This window comes from Pseudorca crassidens, chromosome 1 (genome assembly GCF_039906515.1).
Source record: "Pseudorca crassidens isolate mPseCra1 chromosome 1, mPseCra1.hap1, whole genome shotgun sequence".
Classification (NCBI taxonomy): domain Eukaryota; kingdom Metazoa; phylum Chordata; class Mammalia; order Artiodactyla; family Delphinidae; genus Pseudorca; species Pseudorca crassidens.
Window position 1 is genome coordinate 51163795 of NC_090296.1, and position 23257 is coordinate 51187051.

The 23257-nt window shown below is 40.5% G+C and overlaps 1 protein-coding gene and 2 pseudogenes across 3 annotated transcripts; 1 reads left to right on the forward strand and 2 right to left on the reverse strand.

The window, feature by feature from the left end:
* Window positions 1-184: 184 nt before the first annotated feature.
* LRR1 (leucine rich repeat protein 1) lies at window positions 185-13021 on the reverse strand. 3 transcript variants are annotated; one of them, XM_067736792.1, is made up of 4 exons: window positions 12547-13021; window positions 9080-9178; window positions 6252-6973; window positions 185-635 (listed from the first exon to the last, which is right to left on the reverse strand). In XM_067736792.1, the coding sequence occupies exons 1-4, from the start codon at window positions 12757-12759 to the stop codon at window positions 395-397; spliced, it is 1275 nt and encodes a 424-aa protein (XP_067592893.1). In that variant the 5' UTR covers window positions 12760-13021; the 3' UTR covers window positions 185-394. The 3 variants fall into 3 exon arrangements, with proteins under 3 accessions (XP_067592893.1, XP_067592885.1, XP_067592903.1); XM_067736784.1 differs by having other exon boundaries at window positions 9080-9181; XM_067736802.1 differs by lacking the exon at window positions 6252-6973.
* Window positions 13022-17086: 4065 nt separating this feature from the next.
* LOC137227191 (small ubiquitin-related modifier 2 pseudogene) lies at window positions 17087-17650 on the forward strand (annotated as a pseudogene).
* Window positions 17651-21362: 3712 nt separating this feature from the next.
* LOC137227242 (PRELI domain containing protein 3B pseudogene) lies at window positions 21363-22041 on the reverse strand (annotated as a pseudogene).
* Between the last annotated feature and the right edge of the window lie 1216 nt (window positions 22042-23257).

Here is a 23257-nt window from a genome sequence, read left to right on the forward strand (position 1 = left end):
AGCCACTGGACCACCAGGGAAGTCCTAGAAATTCAATTTCTTTAACTGAAACACAAGATGAAAACTGATAAGAAAATTCTATGACCAGAGTGGTTGGGATCAATATCTGTTTTAACATTAAAAAATAGCCCCACAACCCATTCTGGAAACACTAGGCTGAAATAACACAAGTGCAATAAGCTGATAAAAGTTAACACCACAATAAAATTAGGTTTTAATGAAATTAAGATATTACAGCCAAATGATCGAAAATGTTACACTAACGCATTTTTCCCCTCAAGCAAGTATACAAAACCCAAGAAAAGCTTCCCTTTCTCCAATTTGACATGTAAACAATAAGTGAGTCCCAAATTGGCCTGTAACTAAATGAAATTTCTTTTTGTGGTATCACTTATTACATTAACATATCACAGGAATTTACATAACAGGTTAGAGAACAGAAGTAAGAGACAACAGGTGCTTCAGTACCACCCATATTATCTACTAAGACCACAGTGTGAGCAACAGAGTGTAGGTTCATGGTAGTAGTTCCTTGAATAAAACAACTTAGACAGAATCTTCCACAAACACACGTTTTTGCAGTATCCAAATCTTGGCAAAGATGGAAAGGAATGATATGAGAGCCATATGGAATCCTATTGGAAAAAAATATTTTAAAAATAGTTTTTAATGTGTTACTAGATTCCAAACTTCATGTACTAGATTCAAACTTCAAAACTTCATGAATTACTGGACACTGAAATTATAACAATGGAAAAATAAAATTACTCTTAATTAACTCAATATATTGTTTTATTTTCCTAACTGGTACAAATGGGGAAAATATACTAAGTAACAGCATATGACATATTTTGTAAACCTAAGAGGATCTATACCACTCCATAAAGTATCTTTTAGCACTGCCACTTAATTAGCATAACCCACTGAATACAATGAAAGAGCCATCTGTCCTTTATATAATTATACTGTATGACCAGTGTAACATAATTTAAACGTATGGCTCTGTCATACAATTCTTATAAATGATAATGAGAGAATTACTCGTTCTATCTGTGAAGAAACATTTATTTAAATAAATCCATATAGGGGCTTCCCTGGTGGCACAGTGGTTAAGAATCCGCCTGCCAATGCTGGGGACACGGGTTCGAGCCCTGGTCTGGGAAGATCCCACATGCCGCCGAGCAACTAAGGCCTGTGTGCCACAACTACTGAAGCCCGCGTGCCTAGAGCCCATGCTCCACAACGAGAAGCCACCCCAATGAGAAGCCCGCGCACTGCAACGAAGACCCAACGCAGCCAAAAATAAATTAATTTAAAAATCAATCAATCAATCCATATACTCTCATAGGCATCAAATGTTCAAAAGGGAATTTTAAACTGTGTGAAACAAATTTAAAACACATGTTGTTTGGGACATTAGTTTTACTTTAGTAGCCAAGTAAGCAATTTAACCTTGCTTAAATTCATTCACTTAAAATTTGCTTAAAATTTCAATGGCGCCCAATACAATTAAAATCCAAGTAAGTCAAAAAAAAAAATCAAATCAAGTCAAACTCAAAACCCTCATCTACAAGACACTAAGAGACAGTTTCTTGAGGTTGCCTGCCCACCTCCCAGCTCGCTACTCCACCCTAAACACAACCATACCGCCATCACTTTGCGTCTCCCCCACACTGTTCTCTTTGTTGTTTCTCTAGTACCTAGGCTGGCACATAATAGGTGTTCAGATCTTTTTCAATAAATAAAACCTACTATTATAATTTAAACTGGAGTTTAAAACCCTATTAGAAAAGTCTGAAAAGATACACATCAAATCAAAAATAGTGGCCTACTCTTCCTAAGGGATTTGGTATTGGCCTTGTTTGCAATTTTTAATTTTTTCACATGTACGAATTTATTATTTGTGTAAGTAACAATTTTTTTCACAAGTTACTTACTTGTGTAAGTAACAATGTTTACATTCCAGGCTATTGGTTATAGTCTAAGGAAACAGGAAACAGTTAAAAACTGTACTTTCTATCCAACATAATTTAAGTTACAACATATTTTTCTAATAGACTATAACTTTATGTTTATAACCAGTAGTTAGGACAATTTTTTTAAAAATAAATTTAGTTATTTTTGGCTGCATTGGGTCTTTGTTGCTGCACGAGGGCTTTCTCTAGTTGAGATGAGTGGGGGCTACTCTTTGTTGCAATGCGCGGCCTTCTCATTGCGGTGGCTTCTCTTGGTGTGTGGGCTCTAGGTGTGCGGGCTTCAGTAGCTGTGGCTCGCAGGCTCTAGAGTGCAGGCTCAGTAGTTGTGGCGCACGGCTTCAGCTGCTCCGCGGCACGTGGGATCTTCCCAGACCAGGGATTGAACCCGTGTCCCCTGCATTGGCAGGCGGATTCTTAACCACTGTGCCTCCAGGGAAGTCCCAGTTAGGACAATTTATCAATAGCTAGATAACAGATGCTGTTCTCATGGCTTTGGATCTATATTCTCTTTAAAACAAGGGAGCTCAAAACATGCAAAATTATACTTTAGTAAAGATCAGAGTCAGCCAATCTGTTATGATCTTTTCAAATCATCAGTAACCATTTATAGTATTTCTCATTTGGACGTAATTTTCAAATTTGAATAAGTACAATATATATATTTTTTTCATATGTAAGTCTCAGAGAAAACACAGAACAAGAAACTCGGGAGAAGTACATTTCCAAAAGACACATGTTTCTCACAAATCAGTGGTCTTAACCTGAATCATCAGTATCACTTCTGGAGATTTAAAAAAATACATGACATACAATAGGGGTCCATCTCTGGAGATTCTGAACTAGTTGGTCTGAGGTAGAATCTAGGACCTAGATTACCAGAAAATCTAGATATATATTTCTCATCTATATTATTTAGGAACTCCTCCACAACTAATGATAACAACATTGGTTTTTAATTGCCAGAGAAGCAAATTACTTGTATTTATACATCCAGTAAGTATTTATTGGGACCTATTATGAACAAGACACTGTTCTAGGTACTTACATGTATTGTCATTTAATAGGTAATTCTCAAAACCTAGTTAAGAGTCAATGCCTTAAACCAGTGTTTCTCAAAGTGTGGTGCCCCGAGCAGCAGCATCAACATTCCCTTGGAACTTGTTATAGATGCAGTTTCATCCCCACTCCAAATTTACTGAGTAAGAATCTCTGAGGGTGGGGACCAGCAATCTGCTTTAGTAAGTACTGTTACAATAAGCATGATTGTGATGCACTCTCAACTTCTGAGGATCACTGCCTTAAAACAATGAGCCCTTAGTTACTTTTAGAGCCTTTGTATTCAAAGTGTAGTTCATGGACTAGCAGCCTCGCCTGGAATGTAGGCAATCCAAAAATGGGCAGAAGACCTAAATAGACATTTCTCCAAAGAAGATATACAGATTGCCAACAAACACATGAAAGAATGCTCAACATCATTAATCATTAGAGAAATGCAAATCAAAACTACAATGAGATATCATCTCACACCAGTCAGAATGGCCATCATCAAAAAATCTAGAAACAATAAATGCTGGAGAGGGTGTGGAGAAAAGGGAACCCTCTTGCACTGCTGGTGGGAATGTAAACTGATACAGCCACTATGGAGAACAGTATGGAGGTTCCTTAAAAAACTACAAATAGAACTACCATATGACCCAGCAATCCCACTACTGGGCATATACCCTGAGAAAACCATAATTCAAAAAGAGTCATGTACCAAAATGTTCACTGCAGCTCTATTTACAATAGCCAGGACATGGAAGCAACCTAAGTGTCCACCGACAGATGAATGGATAAAGAAGATGTGGCACATATACAATGGAATATTATTCAGCCATAAAAAGAAACGAAATTGAGTTATTTGTAGTGAGGTGGATAGACCTAGAGTCTGTCATACAGAGTGGAGTCAGTCAGAAGGAGAAAAACAAATACCGCATGCTAACACGTATATATGGAATCTAAGAAAAAAAATGTCATGAAGAACCTAGGGGCAAGACGGGAATAAAGACACAGACCTACTAGAGCATGGACTTGAGGATATGGGGAGGGGGAAGGGTAAGTTGGGACGAAGTGAGAGAGTGGCATGGACATATATACACTACCAAATGTAAAACAGATAGCTAGTGGGAAGCAGCCGCATAGCACAGGGAGATCAGCTTGGTGCTTTGTGACCACCTAGAGGGGTGGGATGGGAGGGTGGGAGGGAAGATAGGGAAGAGGGAAGAGATATGGCAAGAGGGAAGAGATATGGGAACATATGTATAACTGATTCACTTTGTTATAAAGCAGAAACTAACACACCACTGTAAAGCAATTATACTCCAATAAAGATGTTAAAAATAAAAATAAATTTCAAAAAAAAAGCAGATCTCTACTACAGACCTCTAAAACAGAATCTGCTAAACAAGACTCCCAGGTGATGTGAATGCACTTAAAGTTTGAGAAGCAAGCTGCGGTTCTTAATCCTAGCTGGCCATGCATTAGAATACCTGGGGAGTTAGAAAAATACTGGGTCCTACTCCCATTCTTTTTTTTCTTTTTCAAATTTATTTATATTTTATTTATTTATTTTTGGTTGAGTTGGGTCTTCGTTGCTGCACATGGGCTTTCTCTAGTTGTGGTGAGCGGGGGCTACTCTTCATGGCGGTGCGCGGGCTTCTCTTGTTGCAGAGCACAGGCTCTAGGGTGCCCGGGCTTCAGTAGTTGCAGCACGCGGGCTCAGTAGTTGTGGCTCCCGGGCTCTAGAGTGCAGGCTCAGTAGTTGTGGTACACAGGCTTAGTTGCTCCACAGCATGTGGGACCTTCCCGGAGCAGGGATCTAACCCGTGTCCCCTGCATTGGCAGGCGGATTCTTAACCACTGCGCCACCAGGGAAGTCCCCTCCCAAACATTCTGATTTAATAAGTCTGGGGTGGGGACTAACCATCAGAATTTTTTGAAGCTCCTTAGGTGATTCTAAATGTGAAGTAAAATTTGAGAACCACTGCTTTAGGATAAGAGCTCTTAAGCTAGGGATGGTGAAGAGGAAAGACTGGCTTGGGTTTCAGTGGGGTCTATGAGCATTATAAAGTTGTACGCAAAAGTCTGTGCTTATTCATGTGTGCATTTTTCTAGGCCCATAACTTCTGTCATTTTTCTTTTTTTAAGAGTCTCTCCCCACTAAAAAAAAGTTAAGAATCTCTTCTTCAAAATATGGTGTTCCTACCATTTTATAAGCACTCAATAGTAATTTGGTTCACATCTTAGCTTCCACTCCTATATGAAAGCCTGAATAAAATGAATAACTGGAGTTTGGTGTCTCATGACCAACTGCAGTTAGTGTTCAAAGACAAGGGAAGAGAACCAGGAGCTACTGAGTCCTCCTATATGCCAAATGCTTTGCCATTACATTAGATCATTTATCTTCACAACTCTGTAAAGTGGGTATTATTGTTCCTGCTCCACAGATGAGATTCAATCAAAGAGGTTAAATAACTTGCTAAAGCCACACTAAGGGGTGAAGCCAGAAATCACACCTAAGTCTGACTCCAAAGACCACACTTTACCACTATGTCAGATTGGAGTTCTCAAACTTTTAGACTGTATCAGAGATACCTGGAGGACTTGTTAAAACACAGAGAGCTGGACCCCACCCTCAGAATTTCTGATTCAGCCAGTGTGAGGTGAAGCTCAAGAACTTGCACCTCTAACAAATTCCTAGGTGATGCTGATGCTGCTGGTCAGGGAACCAGACTCTGAGAAACAATGTCATTCATTGATTTATTCACTCACTCACTCATTCTTCATTCATTCATTCCCTAACATATTGCAGGTATGGGGGATAGATATCACATTTTAGACCCAAGGGAAATAGTGGAGAATAAGGCAAAGTCCATGCCCTCATGGATCTTACATTCTAGTGAGAATATCTGACAGAAAACGAACAAATGTTAAAAAATATGTATCATTCCAGGTAATAAATCCTATGACAAAAAAATCAAGCAATGTAAGGGGGTGGGGGATAACACTTTAGATAGAGTAGTCAGGAAAGACCTTTCTGGGGTGCCACTTGTGCAGAGAACTGAAGTGAGAAAGTAAGCTATGAGACTTTCTGGAGGAAAAGCATTCTAAGCAGAGGTAAGGAACAGCAAGACGGCCACTGGAGCAAAGCGTCATTGTGCACAGCGTCATAAGCTATGTTAAAGACTTTGTTACTCTGAGGATGATGAGAATACCAGGATGCTATTAAAGGCTTACCTATTATATAGTACGGTTCGCGCAGAAGATTCCAATAAAGTTAATGGCATTTGCAGCTTTATAACTGGAAGGACTTCTGGTTGTTCAAAAATATTTCCAAAAAGATCCAAGTACTCAAGAGATAAATTTTTAAATTCACTAGGCAAAAACGGAAGCTTATTTCGAGCCGCTGACAAAAAACGCAGGTTTGTCAGTTGTCCCATCTTGAAAGGAAGTCGAATCAATTCATTATCATCAAGTTTTAAATCTGTAAGCTCTTGGAGCTGGCAAAACTGCACAGGGAGTGCCTTAATTTTGTTCTTGCTGAGATCCAAACTCCGAAGTGACTTCTGGAGTGTAGACTGACACAAGGCTACACTAAATGACTCCAAGTGATTATCATTCAGGTTAAGTTCTTGAAGGTGGATGAGGTCTCCAATTGTAGCTGGAAGCTTTTTTATATGGTTGTGACTCAAGTCTAATTTTCTAAGGTTTTTTAAGGAAAGCATACGTATATCAACCCGGGCAAGCCCACAATAAGAAGTCTGAAGATGTTCCAGAGAATAGGGGAAGTTCTTGCTTAGAGGATAGTCCTTTTTGGATGTGATAACCATCTTAGTTTTAAATTTTTCAAATTCTGAAGTCTTCACTGGTGTGAAGGTTAAAAGTGGTGCCTCAACATCACAGCCTCTGTGAGCCAGTCTCACAGCTGAAAGGAAACCCTTTAGACTGCTGGAATTGGCCTGAATACATAAAAATAAGTTGTACAATTATAAATTCCATTTTAGATAATGCATCCATGCTAATCTATCCTAAACAAAGTCTGTAAAGTTATATATGCAAATCATGCAATCATTTATCGAAAATGGCTGTACAAATTTTTTTAGTATTCTATTTTCACTAAATTTCAATACAGATACAAAAAACTTTAAACGTTTTTGAAAAAATTATATTGAGAGATATACGCTAAATAAAACTGTTCACAGGGGGAGCCATAAGAGTATAAAATAAAACAGGAAAGCATGAAAAGATTCCACTTAAGATTTGGGTTTAAGATGAACTGACCCAACGACTATAATCCAAAAAAAACACACAAAAAAAGTTACTTAAACTTAGTAACCAAAGTCAAAAAAAAAAGAAAAGATGAACTGACCCAAATCTCCAGTGCCTCTGAGATAGAATAAGGTAGTGCGGTGCACTGCAAAACACCTAGGGGGGGTTATTCACAAACACTAGGAATTGTGAAAAGCAACGGCCCTGTCAAAAGCAAGGCCAGGGCTTCCCTGGTGGCGCAGTGGTTGGGGGTCCGCCTGCCGATGCAGGGGACGCGGGTTCGTGCCCCGGTCCAAGAGGATCCCGCATGCCGTGGAGCGGCTGGGACCGTGAGCCATGGCCGCTGGGCCTGTGCATCCGGAGCCTGTGCTCCACAGCGGGAGAGGCCACAACGGTGAGAGGCCCGCGTACCGCAAAAAAAAAAAAAAAAAAAAAGCAAGGCCAAATAGCACTCAATGCCAAAAGTACTAGAAAACATCAAAAGCAAGAGACTGCTTCCAGCTGGACATAGAAATCACTAGTAAAGTGGTATGTGAACTAAGTCATCAATAAAAATAACTAATACTTGCAGGACACTTTAGAAGTTTCATAAAGTTTATATGTGAAGGACTAGTGAACTTTCAGCAAGTTTGGGAAACTAAGTATATGATCCTATTTGGTTGGAATGTAGGAGCTTTGTAGAGCTGTAAAAGAGAAGAAATATAGTACGGGGATAGATTACAGATGAGCTTGATGCCAAGGTAAGGAGGATAGAATGATCAGGCTGTGGGAAATCACTGAAGAATTTTGAGTTGAGAATTACAGGACAAGAGCTATTTTGGCAGCAGTATACACAGTCAAGTGGAGTGAGGAAAGTCTGGTGACCTGGGTGAAGTAGTCCAGCCAGTAGGTCCAGAGTGGTCATCAGTGTCGAGTTCTACAGAGCTCAAAAAGGATAAGAAATAACGGCAATGTGATTTGGCAAATGGGAGGGAGATCACTGATCTCTGAGGCAGTGTTTTGTGAATAACCAGTGAAAGCAGAGGTCAAAAGAGATAGCAAGAAAGTGGAGCCAATAGATTTAGCCTTGATTTTCCAGAAATTTGTCTATTCTACTTTTTAAATTGGTAAGACCTCTCAGCTTGTTTTTAGGTAGAAGGAGTTAGTGGAAAGATAGGCTGAATATAAGAGAAAATGGAAAACCACAAGAACAGGAGGAGGTAGGACAAAACACCTCCATTCAATACAAATACCTTAAACAGTTATTAAACTTTTAATGTTTACAAAGCACGTGCCTTGGGGTTAAGGATACCGCAAGGTTGAACAGATCACTGCTCCTACCCTCTGGGAAGGGGGAAAAGGAAAAAGTGAGGTAAGGCAAAGAAGAAAACAGTTTTTTATTCTAATGGTTTATGTATTTTAAAAAGTGATTATAGTAAGTAAAATACCCCCTGAAGTGTTTCTAATTGTATTTCATTCTTTTTTTTTAACACCAAATTTAGATTCATCACCTGTGATTCAGCTGGCAAAACGTAGACCTGTGCCACCTGCCTTATAGAGTTCTGTCTAAGAACACCCTGAGGCCATCTTGGGCACAGAAGCAAACCCAGTTTTCCTTCCCATCCTGGGCAACTTTTCTGAGACTGACTCTGCCGTTTTAGAGGCCATACATGCATGCCAGGGAAACTGCCATCACTTCTTCAAACATACCAGCAAGTGACTGTCTCTGTTCAGCTATGTGGGTATCAGGATCCTAAAAGAGCCTCTATTCTCTTTACAGTCAACCAATCTAAGCATTAACGTTTTTAATACCATACCTTACTTAGACAGATATCCACGGGAGGCTCCTTTAACCGAACAGTGGCTTTCCCCTCATCCACAAATTTGGTGAAGAACTGCTCAATGTTCTCCTTTAGCTGCTTAAAACCAATGGGAAAAAAGGACAAAACCAGGTACTGTTATTCAATATTTATTACAACTGGAATGTGCCAGTCACTTTGCCAGGTTTGGTTTGGCCTTTAGTTCTTAAGTCTGGGTGTTCTGTGGTTTTAAGATTTAAAGGTTTTTGTTTGGGTGGTTTTTGGGGTATTTACACTCCTTATCTAGCATCTGGTAAGATATAATTGTTCTGGGCCTTCCTTGGTGGTGCAGTGGTTAAGAATCCGCCTGCCAATGCAGGGGACACGGGTTTGAGTCCTGGTCCTGGAAGATCCCACATGCCGTAGAGCAACTAAGCCCGTGCGCCACAACTACTGAGCCTGCGCTCTAGAGCCCGCGAGCCACAGCTACTGAAGCCCATGCACCTAAAGCCCGTGCTCCGCAACAAGAGAAGCCACCGCAATGAGAAGCCTGCACACTGCAACGAAGACCCGATGCAGCCACAAAAAAAGACATAATTGTTCTACCTGTCCAGTAACTCTTTCTTCTTCGAAAACAGAAACCCCTGTGTTTGAGGAGAATGTTTCTTTTCTCCCATTGCCAATAGCAGCTACTTGCCTTCTTAACTTCAGCCCATTAGTCTGGGGTGGGCATGCCTCCCACAAGATATAAACTCAGTGAAAGCAGGAATCTTGTCTCCTTTGTTCACCTTTATTTCCCTGGAGCCAGAAAAGTGACTGACACATAACAGCTGCTCAAAAATTTTTAATGACTAATGTTGCTTCTGCTTCAGACTTCAATGCAGCAACTATTTATTGAGAAGCCACTATGTACCAGGTACTATGACAGGGGGCTTGGGACAACAGTGGTAAGTAAGACCAGCATGGTAATTACACTAATCAAGTTGGCGATCTCATAAGAGACAGTTATTAAACAAGTAATTACAAGCATAACAAATATTAAAAGAAGGGAAGTACAGGCTGCTGTAAGACCTTATTAGCGAAGGGGTATGAAAGTGACCTTAAAGGTAAGAATGAAGGATTAAGAGATGTTAGGCAACTGAAGATACTGGGGGAAGACACAGCAGGTAGCATACCAAGAAGATGGAACAATGTGTTCAAAGCCTTCAAGGTAAGAGAGCTTGGTAGCTGTGAGGAGCTGAAAGATGTTCAGTGCACCTGAAAGATCCAGTGAAAAGAGGCAGGTGAGCCTAGAGAGGTAAACAGAGATTAGATGGTGAAAGATTTTGTAAACCATATTAAGAATTTTGGATTTTATCCTAGGAACAGTGATATCCACTGACTGACTTTAAGATAGGAACATGATTAGGTCTACATTTGGAAAAGCTTCCTTTAACTACAGTGTAAGAATGAACTTTGGGACGGGGAGAATGGGATGGAAAAAGACAACGGTAGAAGTAGGAAGATCCTTTAAGAAACTAGCGAGGCAAGGGACAATGGTGATTTAGATTACAGCTGGGATGGAAGGAGGTATGAAAATATGAAAGCTACCTAGGAAGTAGAATTGAAAGAATTCAATAATATATTGGATGTGGGGAGGGAAAGGCTTTAAGGTGTCTGGATGGGGCAGAATACTACTTAAAGGGTTGCAGAAGACTGTCGGAAAAGCAGGGTTAGGGATGGCAAGGAAAATTAATCTGGGGATATTTTAAGTTTGAAATACTGCTACACATCCAAGTGAAGATTTCCAGTAGGTAGCTGGCTCAAGTTGGAAGTTAACGGAGAGGACTAGCTAAAGAACATATTTGGAAATCACAGTCAAATGGATGACAGCTGAAGTCAGGACAGAAGGGTAGAGGGTTGTAAGAAAGAGCCCCGAGATACTTCCATACTGAGCACTAATACCTACTCTTCAAGGCCCAGGACAAAACCACCTTAATTCAACCAATAAATGTTTACTTGACACCTACTATGTCCCAAGCCCTGTGGCACCACCTCTTCTACAAAACTTTCTCAAGACCTTTAATCAGAATTGATCTCATGTTTGATATTATACTACTCTGCTTCTACCTTTATTACAGCACTTATCATAGCCCACCTTTATAAGTGGTGGTTTCTGTTTCTCCCTTTCTGGTCTTGGAAAAACAGTGACCAAATCAGGTTTATTTCCCACAGTATCTAGCACTGCACCCTGCACACAGTAAGTCTTCAACTAGCAGTTTACAATAAAATTTTGGTTAGGTCAGCTACTGACTATTAGTGCAATAAACGTTTTAAAGGAGAGATCATAACAGACTCTGAAAATAGGCAGTACCTAAGCTGGGCATGAAAAGATAGGTTTTAGGGAAGACAACAGGGAGAAAAGGGAGACCCAATTCTGGTTATGAGTTTGCTTTTGTCACCTAACAGTTTTCTAACTTTTAAAATTTGGGTGATTTCTAAAGTCCTTTTAATTCGAAAAATTATACGAATTGATTCCATGGAAAGGGGGGAATTATTTAGACTTTCAACTACTCACATCAAACATTTACGTGGCTCTGAATGAAACAGCAATAACTCCTTTCCTCAACTATGAGTATTCACTGAGGAGTAAAACACTGTAAGGGAAATAATCTCAGAAATTGTATAAAGTCCAGTCAAGAGTCAGATGCAATGGTGGGTGATGAATTGTCCCCTCAATTTTATTATAGCAGGCACAAAGGTATTCCAGTCATTTTCACAAAATAACGTGCTTGGTAATCAACGTAAAAGGATTTTATAAAACTTGCACTTTAAAAATTCTATTTCAAAAAATTCTACTTGAACTTCCAACTTCTTCTGGAGGGTTTACTACTGCTAGGTAGATACGAAAAAGTCTTGGACCTAACCAATCAAGACTTAGGAAATCAAACATTTGAGGAGAAATAAAAGAGAGAGAGATGCAGTAACCAATAACTTTAATAAAAATATCAAGATGCAACCCAAGCATTACTGCTTTACTACTGTACTAATCTGGCCTAATGACCTTAGAAACACCCTACAAAGCCTTAAAACAAACAAAACAAACCAACAAACAGACAAAACTAGCGAAAAGCCTGTGGAGAAACACAATCTACTGAACCAAAGAGTAGTCACTTTACAGTTCCCCCAAACTGGACTGATGCTTCGTTTATAGTTTAATCCGGCAGGCCGAAATTTCCAAGGCTTTAAAGGGGCGGGGCTGCTATCTGCAACTAAACAGCAAGGCTGTCAATACAAAGTCGCAGAAATGGGCAAGAAAAATAAGACGTGCACTCTCAAAATCGTTCCTCCTCGGGGTCCGTAGGGAGACGCCGGGGTCCGGGTGGTCATGGGGTTCGGGGGCCGGGCGCTCAGGAACCCCTAAGACGGAGTCCAGCCTCGGGAACAGTCGGGCGCTTAGGGCAAGAGCGCCCGGCTGCCACCCCTGACCTGCCTGCTTCACGCACCTCATAGCGGGTCCCGAGCTTGTCCTTCAGAGTGGAAATGAACAGGCAGGCGTGGTGCCGGCCGCCCCGCTCGCCCCCCGCTCGGGGCCGCGGCTCAGTCCTGGGCGCCTGCTGACAGAGGCTCAACACCGCGCGGACGCCCTTGCCCCTGTTCCTCAGTCCCAAGGCCGGCAAGTGCCGACTGATCACCTCCACCTCGCAGTGCAACTTCATCTCGCCGTAGCTCCAGCAACCAGCTGCCACCTCTCGGCTTTGAAACTTCCCCCTTCCGGCCGCGCCGCGCCGCGCCGCCGCCGGGGTCCTAGAGCACGCGGCTGTTCGGGGATCTGCCTGCCTGCTCGTGGTGCCGACGTCTCCGGTTTCTTTGTACAGCGGCTCCACGAGTCCTGCGGGAACGGGCGGCGTCCCCTCTCCCTTGCAGGGTCAAGTCCGCACTGTGGCTGCGGCCCGCGGCGGGCGGACACCTACCACCTGAGGACGCGGCGCGCGTCTCCCGAAACCGGCGATCGGCGGGGGCGCCACGTCCTTTCCCGGGAGCGCGCGCTGACGGACGCAGCTCTTATAGTTTGGGGCCGAGTCCTAGTTTCCGCTGTTGACCGTTAATGCGCTGCGCGCACACGTGGGGTCCTTGAGTTTCCTAAGGAAAGGCATCAGCTCCTCTGTTACCGGGGAAGCCTTTTTGCCTACAAACTTTCGGCCCTTTGCGAGTTGCCTAGTGCCAGTTGGGGCGCGACATTTCCCGGCGCTGATGGGCTGGTGTTTTGTTTTGTTTTTGGTGCTCCGGAGGCGACACCTGCTACGTTAGAAGGGAACTTGATATGACAGTATTTGACTTGGCCATTCCTGTTGAACAAATTCCCACTTTGCAGCCGCTAGTGGGTTGGATGGAGTGGCTGGCTTAACTGCATCTAAGGCTTGGAAAGACCGTCCAGACCCCAGATACATACCCTTCGGACTCCTTATTCCATTTATTAAAGAAGGGCCAGGCCCTGGGTGGGGCGAGGGAGGCGCTCACACTTAGGGTCGTAGTAGTCTCGCCCACTTAAATTTTGCGTGCTCGCCTCTCGCTGGTCCCAGATTTGTATTAAATATTCCATTTTGTCTAAGATGTACTTTCACAAGTGTGAAATGGCGTCCAAAAATACTTTTCAACCGTGACAATATGATTTATTCTTGAATGAGCGTCTCTGTGTACAACAGTTTGAACCTAGAGGGTTATCCGTTGATTATCTTCTGAAAAACAAAGTTGGTTCATGAAAAGTGGTGATAAGGTAATAAAAAATTACTTTTTTTCCTATTTAGTATTCTTGCTTGTAGAGCATGAAAGCACTACTCAGCATTTACCAACAGTTAATCTTATGGCTAGAGAGAAAAAGAATTAAACTAAAACGACACCCTAGAATTTTCAAAGAAATTGGACTTTATAGGAATTACCTATTTTTTGTTCGAGTGGGTAATAACATAGATGAAAAAAATAAAACACCTGTGTAAACAAGTATGTTAAAATATACCTCCGAACCTGTAGAAAAAGTTGGGAGCTGGGAACATTTTAAATGTTGGACAAACTGTTGTAATTTTATTTTATTTATTTATTTTTTGGCCATGCTGCATGGCTTGTGGGAGTTCCCCGACCAGGGATCAAACCCCTGCCCCTGGCAGTGAGAGCACCTGAGTCCTAACCACTGAATCTCCAGGGAATTCCCTAAAATTACTTTTCATTTATTTTGTTTCTCCAGGTTTCTGTGCATACCAGGCATTCAACAGATAATTGAATATGTCTGACTTCCTGAATTTGTGCCCACAGTAAACTTTACTCAGGTTTGTAGCTCAGCTGGGTTCAAGCTAGTAAAATCAAATGTCATCATGTTCTTAAAGAGAGAGGTCACAATCTATGGACAGTGTAGACTTGTCTGCCCTAGCACGTTGGGACCAGATCTTGGAGCTGGTTTTTTTAATGGTAGATTTCATCTAAACTAAATAAAGCTGGGGCTTCCCTGGTGGTGCAGTGGTTTAGAATCCGCCTGACCATGCAGGGGACACGGGGTTCGAACCCTGGTCAGGGAAGATCCCACATGCTGAGGAGCTGCTGAGCCCGTGTGCCACAAATACTGAACCTGTGCTCTAGAGCTTGCACTCCACAACTACTGAAGCCCACACACCTAGAGCCCATGCTCTGCAACAAGAGAAGCCATCACAATGAGAAGCCTGCGCACCGCAACGAAGAGTAGCCCCCGCTCGCCGCAACTGGAGAAAGCCTGCGCACAGCGACAAAGACCCAATGCAGACATAAATAAATAAATTAAATTTAAAAAAAAACTAAATAAAGCTATATAGTTAACAAATATACACCTAAGAATTAGACCTTTATAGTGCTGCTTTTGATAGGGTTAGAGTAGGATAATTAGTTAGGTTAGAAATCTCACCAGGGGATTAAAGACAGGAAATTTTAACGGAGTTTGGGAGACTCTTGTAAGCTAATGACCACTCAAGAAAAGAATCCAGTTATCTAGCAACAATCTACTCTTAACTTGAAGGAAGACCAGATGCATCCAAGTGCCAGGCACACTCAAGCCACAAACCCTGATAGTTAAAACACAAGACGGTAGATATGGAGTCTGAATCTTGTCACATAAAGTCAGGGAGTTAGTGGTCCTTAAAGGGTTGCATTTCTGCATGTAGCCAAGACAGGAATATAGGTGAAAGGGGAAAGAAACTAGGTGAAAGGGGACATTATACCAAAACCTGAGATGAATGACCGTATTTTAGTATACATTACCACCATTTTGCTAATATATATTTTACTTAAATAGTTCCATGACCATCCCAATTAGACCATATAGGGTCAAAGGAGGAACTTACGATGTAAGCCTTTGAAACCTCTAGGGGGCTCCGAGGAGCTCCAGTTCTTTCTGTCTCATGGAAGAAAGAATTCAGAGAGGGGTAAAGTGATAGTTAAGTGATTTATTAGAATAGGATGCTTGTGAGGCTTATAAGCAGGAGGGAGAGAGGGTGCTGCACCCCGAGAACTTAGTGGGCTATGGTTTTATAATCAAAGGAAAAGTTGGGCGTCACACTTTCATCATCAGTTCCTCCTCCATGTCGGTTGGGGGACTTTTCTTGTCCCTACATGGTCAAGCCAGGACTGTCATGGCACAATGGAAATAAGCAAAAAGGCAGTAACATATGCTAAAAATGGTTAAATCATTTCAGGTTTCAGTATAACGTCACCCTTTCTTTCTTTCTTTATTATTTTTTTTGTGGTACGTGGGCCTCTCACTGTTGTGGCCTCTCCCATTGCGGAGCACATGCTCCGGACGCGCAGGCTCAGCGGCCATGGCTCACGGGCCCAGCCGCTCCGCGGCATGTGGAATCTTCCCGGACCGGGGCACGAACCCGCGTCCCCTGCACCCACAGGCAGACTCCCAGCCACTGCGCCACCAGGGAAGCCCATATATTTTTGTTTTTAATGTGCCCAGAGGAGCATGTCCTAGGAATCAATAACTTACTGAGCTCACTGGACAGGATGTGGGTCTCATACCACCATTGTTTTATTGTTTTGGGGCATGTCTCATGCTCCTGTTGCATGGTTTTATTGCTAAGCAAGACTGCTTGGTTTTGTGGTTAAGCAAACCTGCTTTCTTGAGTAATCGTTAACTTACAGGGGTCTCTGATACTTTTTTATCTACTTACAATCCCTTAGTGGGATTAACTATTTAATTACCTACTTTGTTCCTTTACTCTGTCCCTATCACCTTGACATCTACCAAAAAGTGAGGAAGAAGGTGGTCTTCTCCCCTCCCCACGTTTTGTTTGATTATAAAAATATAGCCCTCTTTGTTCTTGGGGCTGCCTTGCCTGCCTGTTTGTATCTCTCACAAGCGACCTATGTATGCTAACAAACCCACTCTTCACCTGCCACTTTGCCTTTTCTGCAAAGAGACAAAAGAACCTGAGCTTCAGTAAGTCCTATACTAGGTGAGTGGTTTCAATTAAAAGACAGTGGGTTCGAGGTCCCTCCTAAAGTCAGGGATCGTGGGTTCAAGTCCCATCTGAGATGGAGTGTGGTTTCCCTTTTCCCTGTTGACACTCTTTGATCATGTTTTATAGGTTGTGTTTCCACTATGATTTCCTAATTAATACCCAACTGCCCCTTCTTAGTATTGCCATGTCAGTTCAGAACTGCATTACTTCCCTCCAGAATTATTTCTTTTTTTTAAAAAAGAGAAAAATACTTTATTATTAATCAGAGAATACTATATTAAAATGAGATAACATATTTACTTATAGATCTGCAAAGATCTATAAGTTAAACAAACATTTAAAACAAAAATTTATACTGTTAAAACAAACATTTATACTCATTGTTGGTAAGGTATAAACATTCTCACATACCTTTAAGGCATCTGCCAATTGTCAGAATTATTTCTAAACCCACCAGGTCTTCTTACTTCAGTACACTTATTCATTCATTTAATATTTATGGTGTTCTTGCTGTATGCCAGCACCTGTGCTAGATGTTTAAAAGGCAAAGGTGCTCTCCCTCCTCCACCGCTGCCGCCTCCTTCTTCTGCCACTCCTGGTGCTGCTTGTGTGCTCTTTTGATGCGGACCTGACACCTCTTTAGTGAAGCGGCAGCTGAGGAGAATCTGGCGCTCGCCATGGCTGATGAAAAGCCCAAGGAAGGAGTCAAGACTGAGAACAATGATCATATTAATTTGAAGGTGGCGGGGCAGGACTGTTCTGTGGTGCAGTTTAAGATTAAGAGTCATACACCACTTAGTAAACTATTGAAAGCCTATTGTGAACGACAGGGTATGTCAATGAGGCAGATCAGATTCCAATTTGATGGGCAGCCAATCAATGAAACAGACACACCAGCACAGTTGGAAATAGAGGCTGAAGATACAATTGGTGTGTTCCAGCAGCAGACAGGAGGTGTCTACTAAAAAGGGAACCTGCTACTTTACTCCGGAATTCTGTTCCTCCAGACCAAGAAGACATTCTCAATTAGAAAACCTCAATTTGGTTCCACCACATCCTGACTACTACAGTATAGTTTTCTCTATTCTTTCATTTTCCCCTTCCCCCTTCCTTTATTGTACATAAAGTAACTGGTGTACGTGCACAAGCATAGTGCTTTTTTTTTTTAAGTAAATGCCCAATGGTATGTTTTGTTTTTGTTTTCTTTCTGCGGTACGCGGGCTTCTCACTGTTGTGGCCTCTCCCGTTGCGGAGCACAGGCTCCGGACGCGCAGGCTCAGCGGCCATGGCTCACGGGCCCAGCCGCTCCGCGGCATGTGGGATCTTCCCGGACTGGGGCATGAACCCGTGTCCCCTGCATCGGCAGGCGGACTCTCAACCGTTGCGCCACCAGGGAAGCCCGCGAAGCCCGCCAATGGTATGTTTTGACCGACATCTAATGGAGATGGGTTGGGGAAAAATACTGGTTCTATGAAAATACCCCCTTTTCTCCATTAGTGGCATGCTCATTCAGTTCTTGCCTTTATATTTCAGTAAGTTATTTTGCTCTCACTGTTTAACAAAAAAAGAACAACATAAAAATCCTTGCATACCTTGTTCGATGGGAGAATTTTAATGCTTTTCATTTATCATTGTAAAACCAAGGACAATTTTATAACTTTTTTGTATGTAGCTGTTACATTATAAATTACTTGTCTTTAAATTACTCTAAAAGAAATGAATCCTGGACAGTTTTCCCTTCAAGTCAAGAGTCTTGTGGTTTAAATAAAATTCTTGTTCAAAAAAAAAAAAAAAAGGCAAAGATGAGTTTACATTGTTTAGAAGAGACAAATAAACCAATAATTATACTATAAAGGGAGAAATGTTAGATGAGAACATTAGATGAGTATAAAGCAGCCAGATGATGAAAACAATTTTTTTTGCTAAACTAAGGCTTTTTAACATTATCCTGAAAATTCTGGAACACGATTGAAAATGTTCAAGCAGGGAATAAAATTTAGACCTGTTTAAGAAAGGCTACTGTGGTCAGTGAAGGGATTAATTTGCAGTTAAAGCAAGCCTAGAGGCAGCAATACCAGTTACGAGGCTAATACAATAATCCACCATTCACACTGTTGCCAAATTAAATTTTCAAAGGTGTCTCTCATCACAGAATCCTAAAATGTTGAGCTGAAACATAATTTACAGGTATTCTAATTCAGTTCTCTCATTTTATAAGAGGGGAATGGAAGCTGAAAAGAGTAAAGGGATTTGCCTGTGACCTCATAGATAGTCATTGTTCGAACAAATAGTACTGGAACTTAAGTCTCATATGTTGTGCTTAATTCTTCCCAAAAATCTTCATGGATTTCCACTCCACAATTTAATTAAATACAGTTACCCAAAGCCTTGTCTCTTTTCCCCTCAGAATCCAGGTCCTATTACCTAGATGGACAAATCTCCCCAGAGGAGTCTCTATGGTTTTCAGTTCCCTCTTAGTTCCTGATCTTTGGGATTCCCTGGAGCTCAACTCTGCATTTTATTTATTTATTTTTAGTTAAAAGGAAGCTTATATTAACAGGAAGGTTTTTCTTAATTCATATAAGATCCATCTTTAATATTAAATAGGATAATATACTCCATAGTCCGAGTCTAATTCTAACCCATGAACACTTTATTCCAGTTTAGTCCTCTCAGATGCTTGCTATGTTATTTATATTTTAACAGGTAAAAGCCATTAACTACTAGCTACTTAACTAAAAGTAACTACATTGGAAAATGAAAATTTATAGAATTTTGTCATTAGATCAGAGTAAAAAAATCAAACAGGATAAAATTTTGTTTAGAAATCTTTATCATTAGGGTATTCTTACACTTTTCAGAACAAATATAATTTTCAGAAATTATACAAGGCAACTTATTAAATATCAATATTTAGCAATGTTTTGTTTAGTTGAAATGTTATTTTAATTGTAAAAACCATCTCCGGTTACAAAAAAAATCAAAAATCTTATTGGCTTTAACTTGCTTTTACAAACGTCCTAAGAAGTCTCAAGCTAAACAATATTTTAAGTCGAAAAACAATAATTTTCAAATAGTTTGTTATACTATTTTTGTGGTTTATGTACATATATTAACTGGTTTCTTTTATAGGAAACCTGACTAGAAGTTTATCACTTTAAGTACTGTGAAATAAAGGCAAGAGCTCATCACCTTTTAACAAAAATACTCTGTATGCAACAATTCCCAGTATCAAAGATATTCTTATTTATTTAGTGGTGGATAATTAATTGCCTGCTACAAAATACAAAACAAAATACATTTACTGGATTAGTTTTCAGATTGCAGCTGCCCTCTGGCATCCAAAGCAAGGGTTTCCATAAATAAAAGCTGCAAAGCAATTCACCTACTGGTTAGTTTAAGTCAATGATTTTTTTCACCCTATTATTCTTTTTTCTTCTCCACGGCCCCCATCCCCTGCAGGGACACGGTATTATTAAAGACATTAAGTCCCTGGAATTTATGCATCAGAGCAAGACATCATTTGAGTAATTTCAAATGATGTACAGCTCTTCACGTAAAAAAAGATGTTTTGTGGTCGTAATTAACTTCAAAAAGTAATTAGATTCAAATAACCTGGCATATCATGCTTTAGCAATTACGGAACCATGATTTTGACACATGGCAATTTATAAGTTAGGCAAATGTGAAATGCTAAAAGATGTGAACAGCTGTTCTTCTGTTTAAGTTTAGAGTGCTGCAAAATTCTGGCAATGACTTTTTCAGTTAACATGACCAGCCCACGATACAGCATACTAAGTCATAAAGTACAAATCCAAGGAAGGTAATACCTTTACTAAGTTACAAAACTTTGGCAAACCAATACAGTACTCTTTAACACAATAAAGTATATTTTTGTTGGCGTCATTTATTACTTTTGTGATAGTTTTTACTCCAAAAATGTTAAGTACCAAATTAAAACATTGTGATTTTTAATGGTGGTTTATAGCAGAGCAAATTATTTTATACAATCAATGTCTTTTTAAAACTATACAGTTTCTCCTTTAAAAGTGAGTTCCCTCATGCAAATTCTACAAGTTTATTGCAGCAGGGTAGTCGTGGGTATGTAAGAGGTGGCTCTGCTTGGTTCTGGGGTTGGTCCAAAACTAGGTAGAGTTCCAATGCGTGAAAAGCTTTAAAATTCTACCTTAAGGAGATTTAATCAGCCAATATCAATTTTCAAGTATTTTTCAAAAATTGTTAAATTTTCACATAAATACTGGAATCCTCAAAATCAGGCAGTCATTTCAGACAACACTAATTTCAGCCGATCCCTTTTATTTAGAAACACTGCACCTCTTGGCTTTGATCAAGTCAAATAGTCTTTCTTCAGCTTATCAAAAAACAAAATTCTACCAAAAATATAGTTGTATTTTTATTTATTTATTTATTTTTAAAAATTAATTTATTTTATTTATTTATTTTTGGTTGCATTGGGTCTTCGTTGCTGCGCGCGGGCTTTCTCTAGTTGTATTGACCAGCTTCTCATTGCGGTGGCTTCTCTCGTTGCAGAGCACCAGGCTCTAGGCGCACAGGCTTCAGTAGTTGTGGCGCGTGGGCTCAGTAGCTGTGGCTCGCGGGCCCTAGGGCACAGGATCAAGTAGTATGTGGCGCCCAGGCTTAGTTGCTCTGTGGCATGTGGAATCTTCTCGGACTAGGGCTCGAACCCGTGTCTCCTGCATTGGCAGGCAGATTCTCAACCACTGCGCCACCAGGGAAGACCTGTATTTTTTTTAAATAACAAATAAATATACTGTCAGCTTGTAGAGACCTGGGGAACTGGGTGTTGTTTATCAACTTTCATTATCATTTCTTCACAAATGCTGCTGCCGCTGTTGGTGTCCTTATGCTCCCTCTTGCCGAAGCCGTCAATCCCTCAATTTCAGCATTTAATTTATGTATTACCCACTCCATTTGCTTCTCGGCCTTTATTAGCATTTGACGGTATCGTACTTGCCATCAGTCCTTCGAGGTTAACTGCTGAGACTGACTTCTTTCATGGTAATTATGGCTTCTTGAGTCAAAACAGTTTTTTCTGGGTCTTGAGGCAGTAGTTTGTATATGTCTCTCATCTACTGAAACCATATTTGTAGATGAAATATTAGTAGATTTAATTTCCATTGTTTTCTCTACGGGATCCACTGCAGAATGTTCTTGCACATATGTTTTGGTTCTTGCTGTAACAATAAGAAATTTCAAAATGGAAGGCCGTCCCCACTCTGTGCTGAGAAGTCTATGGCTGTGCAGTTTTCCAGAGGGATCTATGTGTCTGTCCAATGCATCGACTCCAAACACACTCGGATTCATAGGGTTTGGGTATTTCTGCATTGCAGCTGTTGTAACAGTTTCCCATGGGTGGTCAAAGACGTGCTCCGAAGTCCAGATCTTCATGGTGCCGGCGGCCCGCGCGGTGTCCGGGTGTCGCTAGGGCACAATGAAGCAAAGAAGCCACTCTTGCCCCCGCCCCGCCTCTCAGCCGCCAACTCTGCATTTTAAAACATACCATATTTCTTCTAACAAGTTTGGGTGTTCACAGCAAGAGGAATCTTAGGTTATCTTGTCCAAAATAATTGCTATATGATTACTTATTTAATGCCTGTCTTTACTGCTAGACTACAAGCTTCCTGGACAGGTTCTGAGTCACTACTGTTACATGCAATATCTAGCATAGTGTTCACATATAGTAGGTACTCAATGCATATTTGTAGAAAGAATGAATGAGTAAATGACTATCTAAATATTCATTCAACAAATGTTTATGAGAGCCTACATTGTGCCAGAATAGAGTAAGCTTACCGATGATTATGCATTTGGTTAATATTTCTTGAGTTAGAGTGAGTAGCTAGCCATTTGGGAGGGAGCGAAACTGGATTTCTCCCTTACTCCTGGGGGATGGTGATATAAATTTTAGGTGGATTCAAGATTTAAAATGAAAACCAAAAATGTAACAGTACAACAAGAAAACACAGTAGAACGTATTTAGAATTTTGACACAAAACCTAAAAGTAGTGACCTAACAATTTGATAAATTTTCATACATAAACTTTAAAACTTTTTGCATGGAAGAATACCTGGAACATAAACATAGAAATAAATAAGAATCTGGTGTTGTAGTGACTAGAATAACTTTGCAACCAACATGAAAAGTCAAAGGGCTAATTTTCTTCCATGTAAATATTTACAAATATACAAACTACAGCCCAGCAGCACATTAGCAAAGCGGGTTGTAGACTGGAAGGAGAAGTTCTCAGATAAAGATACATGGCTGGCTTATAAACATAGCAAAACATGTTCTGCAGCACTGAAATTCAAATTGAAACAACACTTGCCATTTTTAGGCTATCAGAAGGACAAATATAAAAAAGTTTGCTAATTCACACTGTTGGGGGAGTGTGGAAAAACAGATATTTTCTATGGGTATTTGGTTGAATTGTTATGATTTCTATAGATAGCAAATTGGTAATCTCTATCAAAAATTTAAAAGTTCATATTCTTTTGCCTCACAGTCCCATTTCCAGAATTTTATTTTACAGACATACTTTATAATATAGATATACTATATAGATATAGATATAATTTAAGTATGCAAAGGAATGTTCAAAGATGTTCCAATTTCACTTCATTCCCTATTTTTGCTATATATTTCTCCATAGCATTTATACTCTTCTAAGATGCTTTATGATCTATTTGT

Bases quoted from the DNA above. Each gene is read 5' to 3' on its own strand.
- LRR1 (XM_067736784.1), bottom strand. From the start codon at position 12,759: ATGAAGTTGCACTGCGAGGTGGAGGTGATCAGTCGGCACTTGCCGGCC. The intron at 9,182-12,546 runs GTGCGTGAAGCA...ATTGGTTTTAAG, and splicing joins AGCTCGGGACCCGCTATGAG to CAGCTAAAGGAGAACATTGA. The intron at 636-6,251 runs GTAAGCCTTTAA...TTTTTCCAATAG, and splicing joins CGAACCGTACTATATAATAG to GATTCCATATGGCTCTCATA.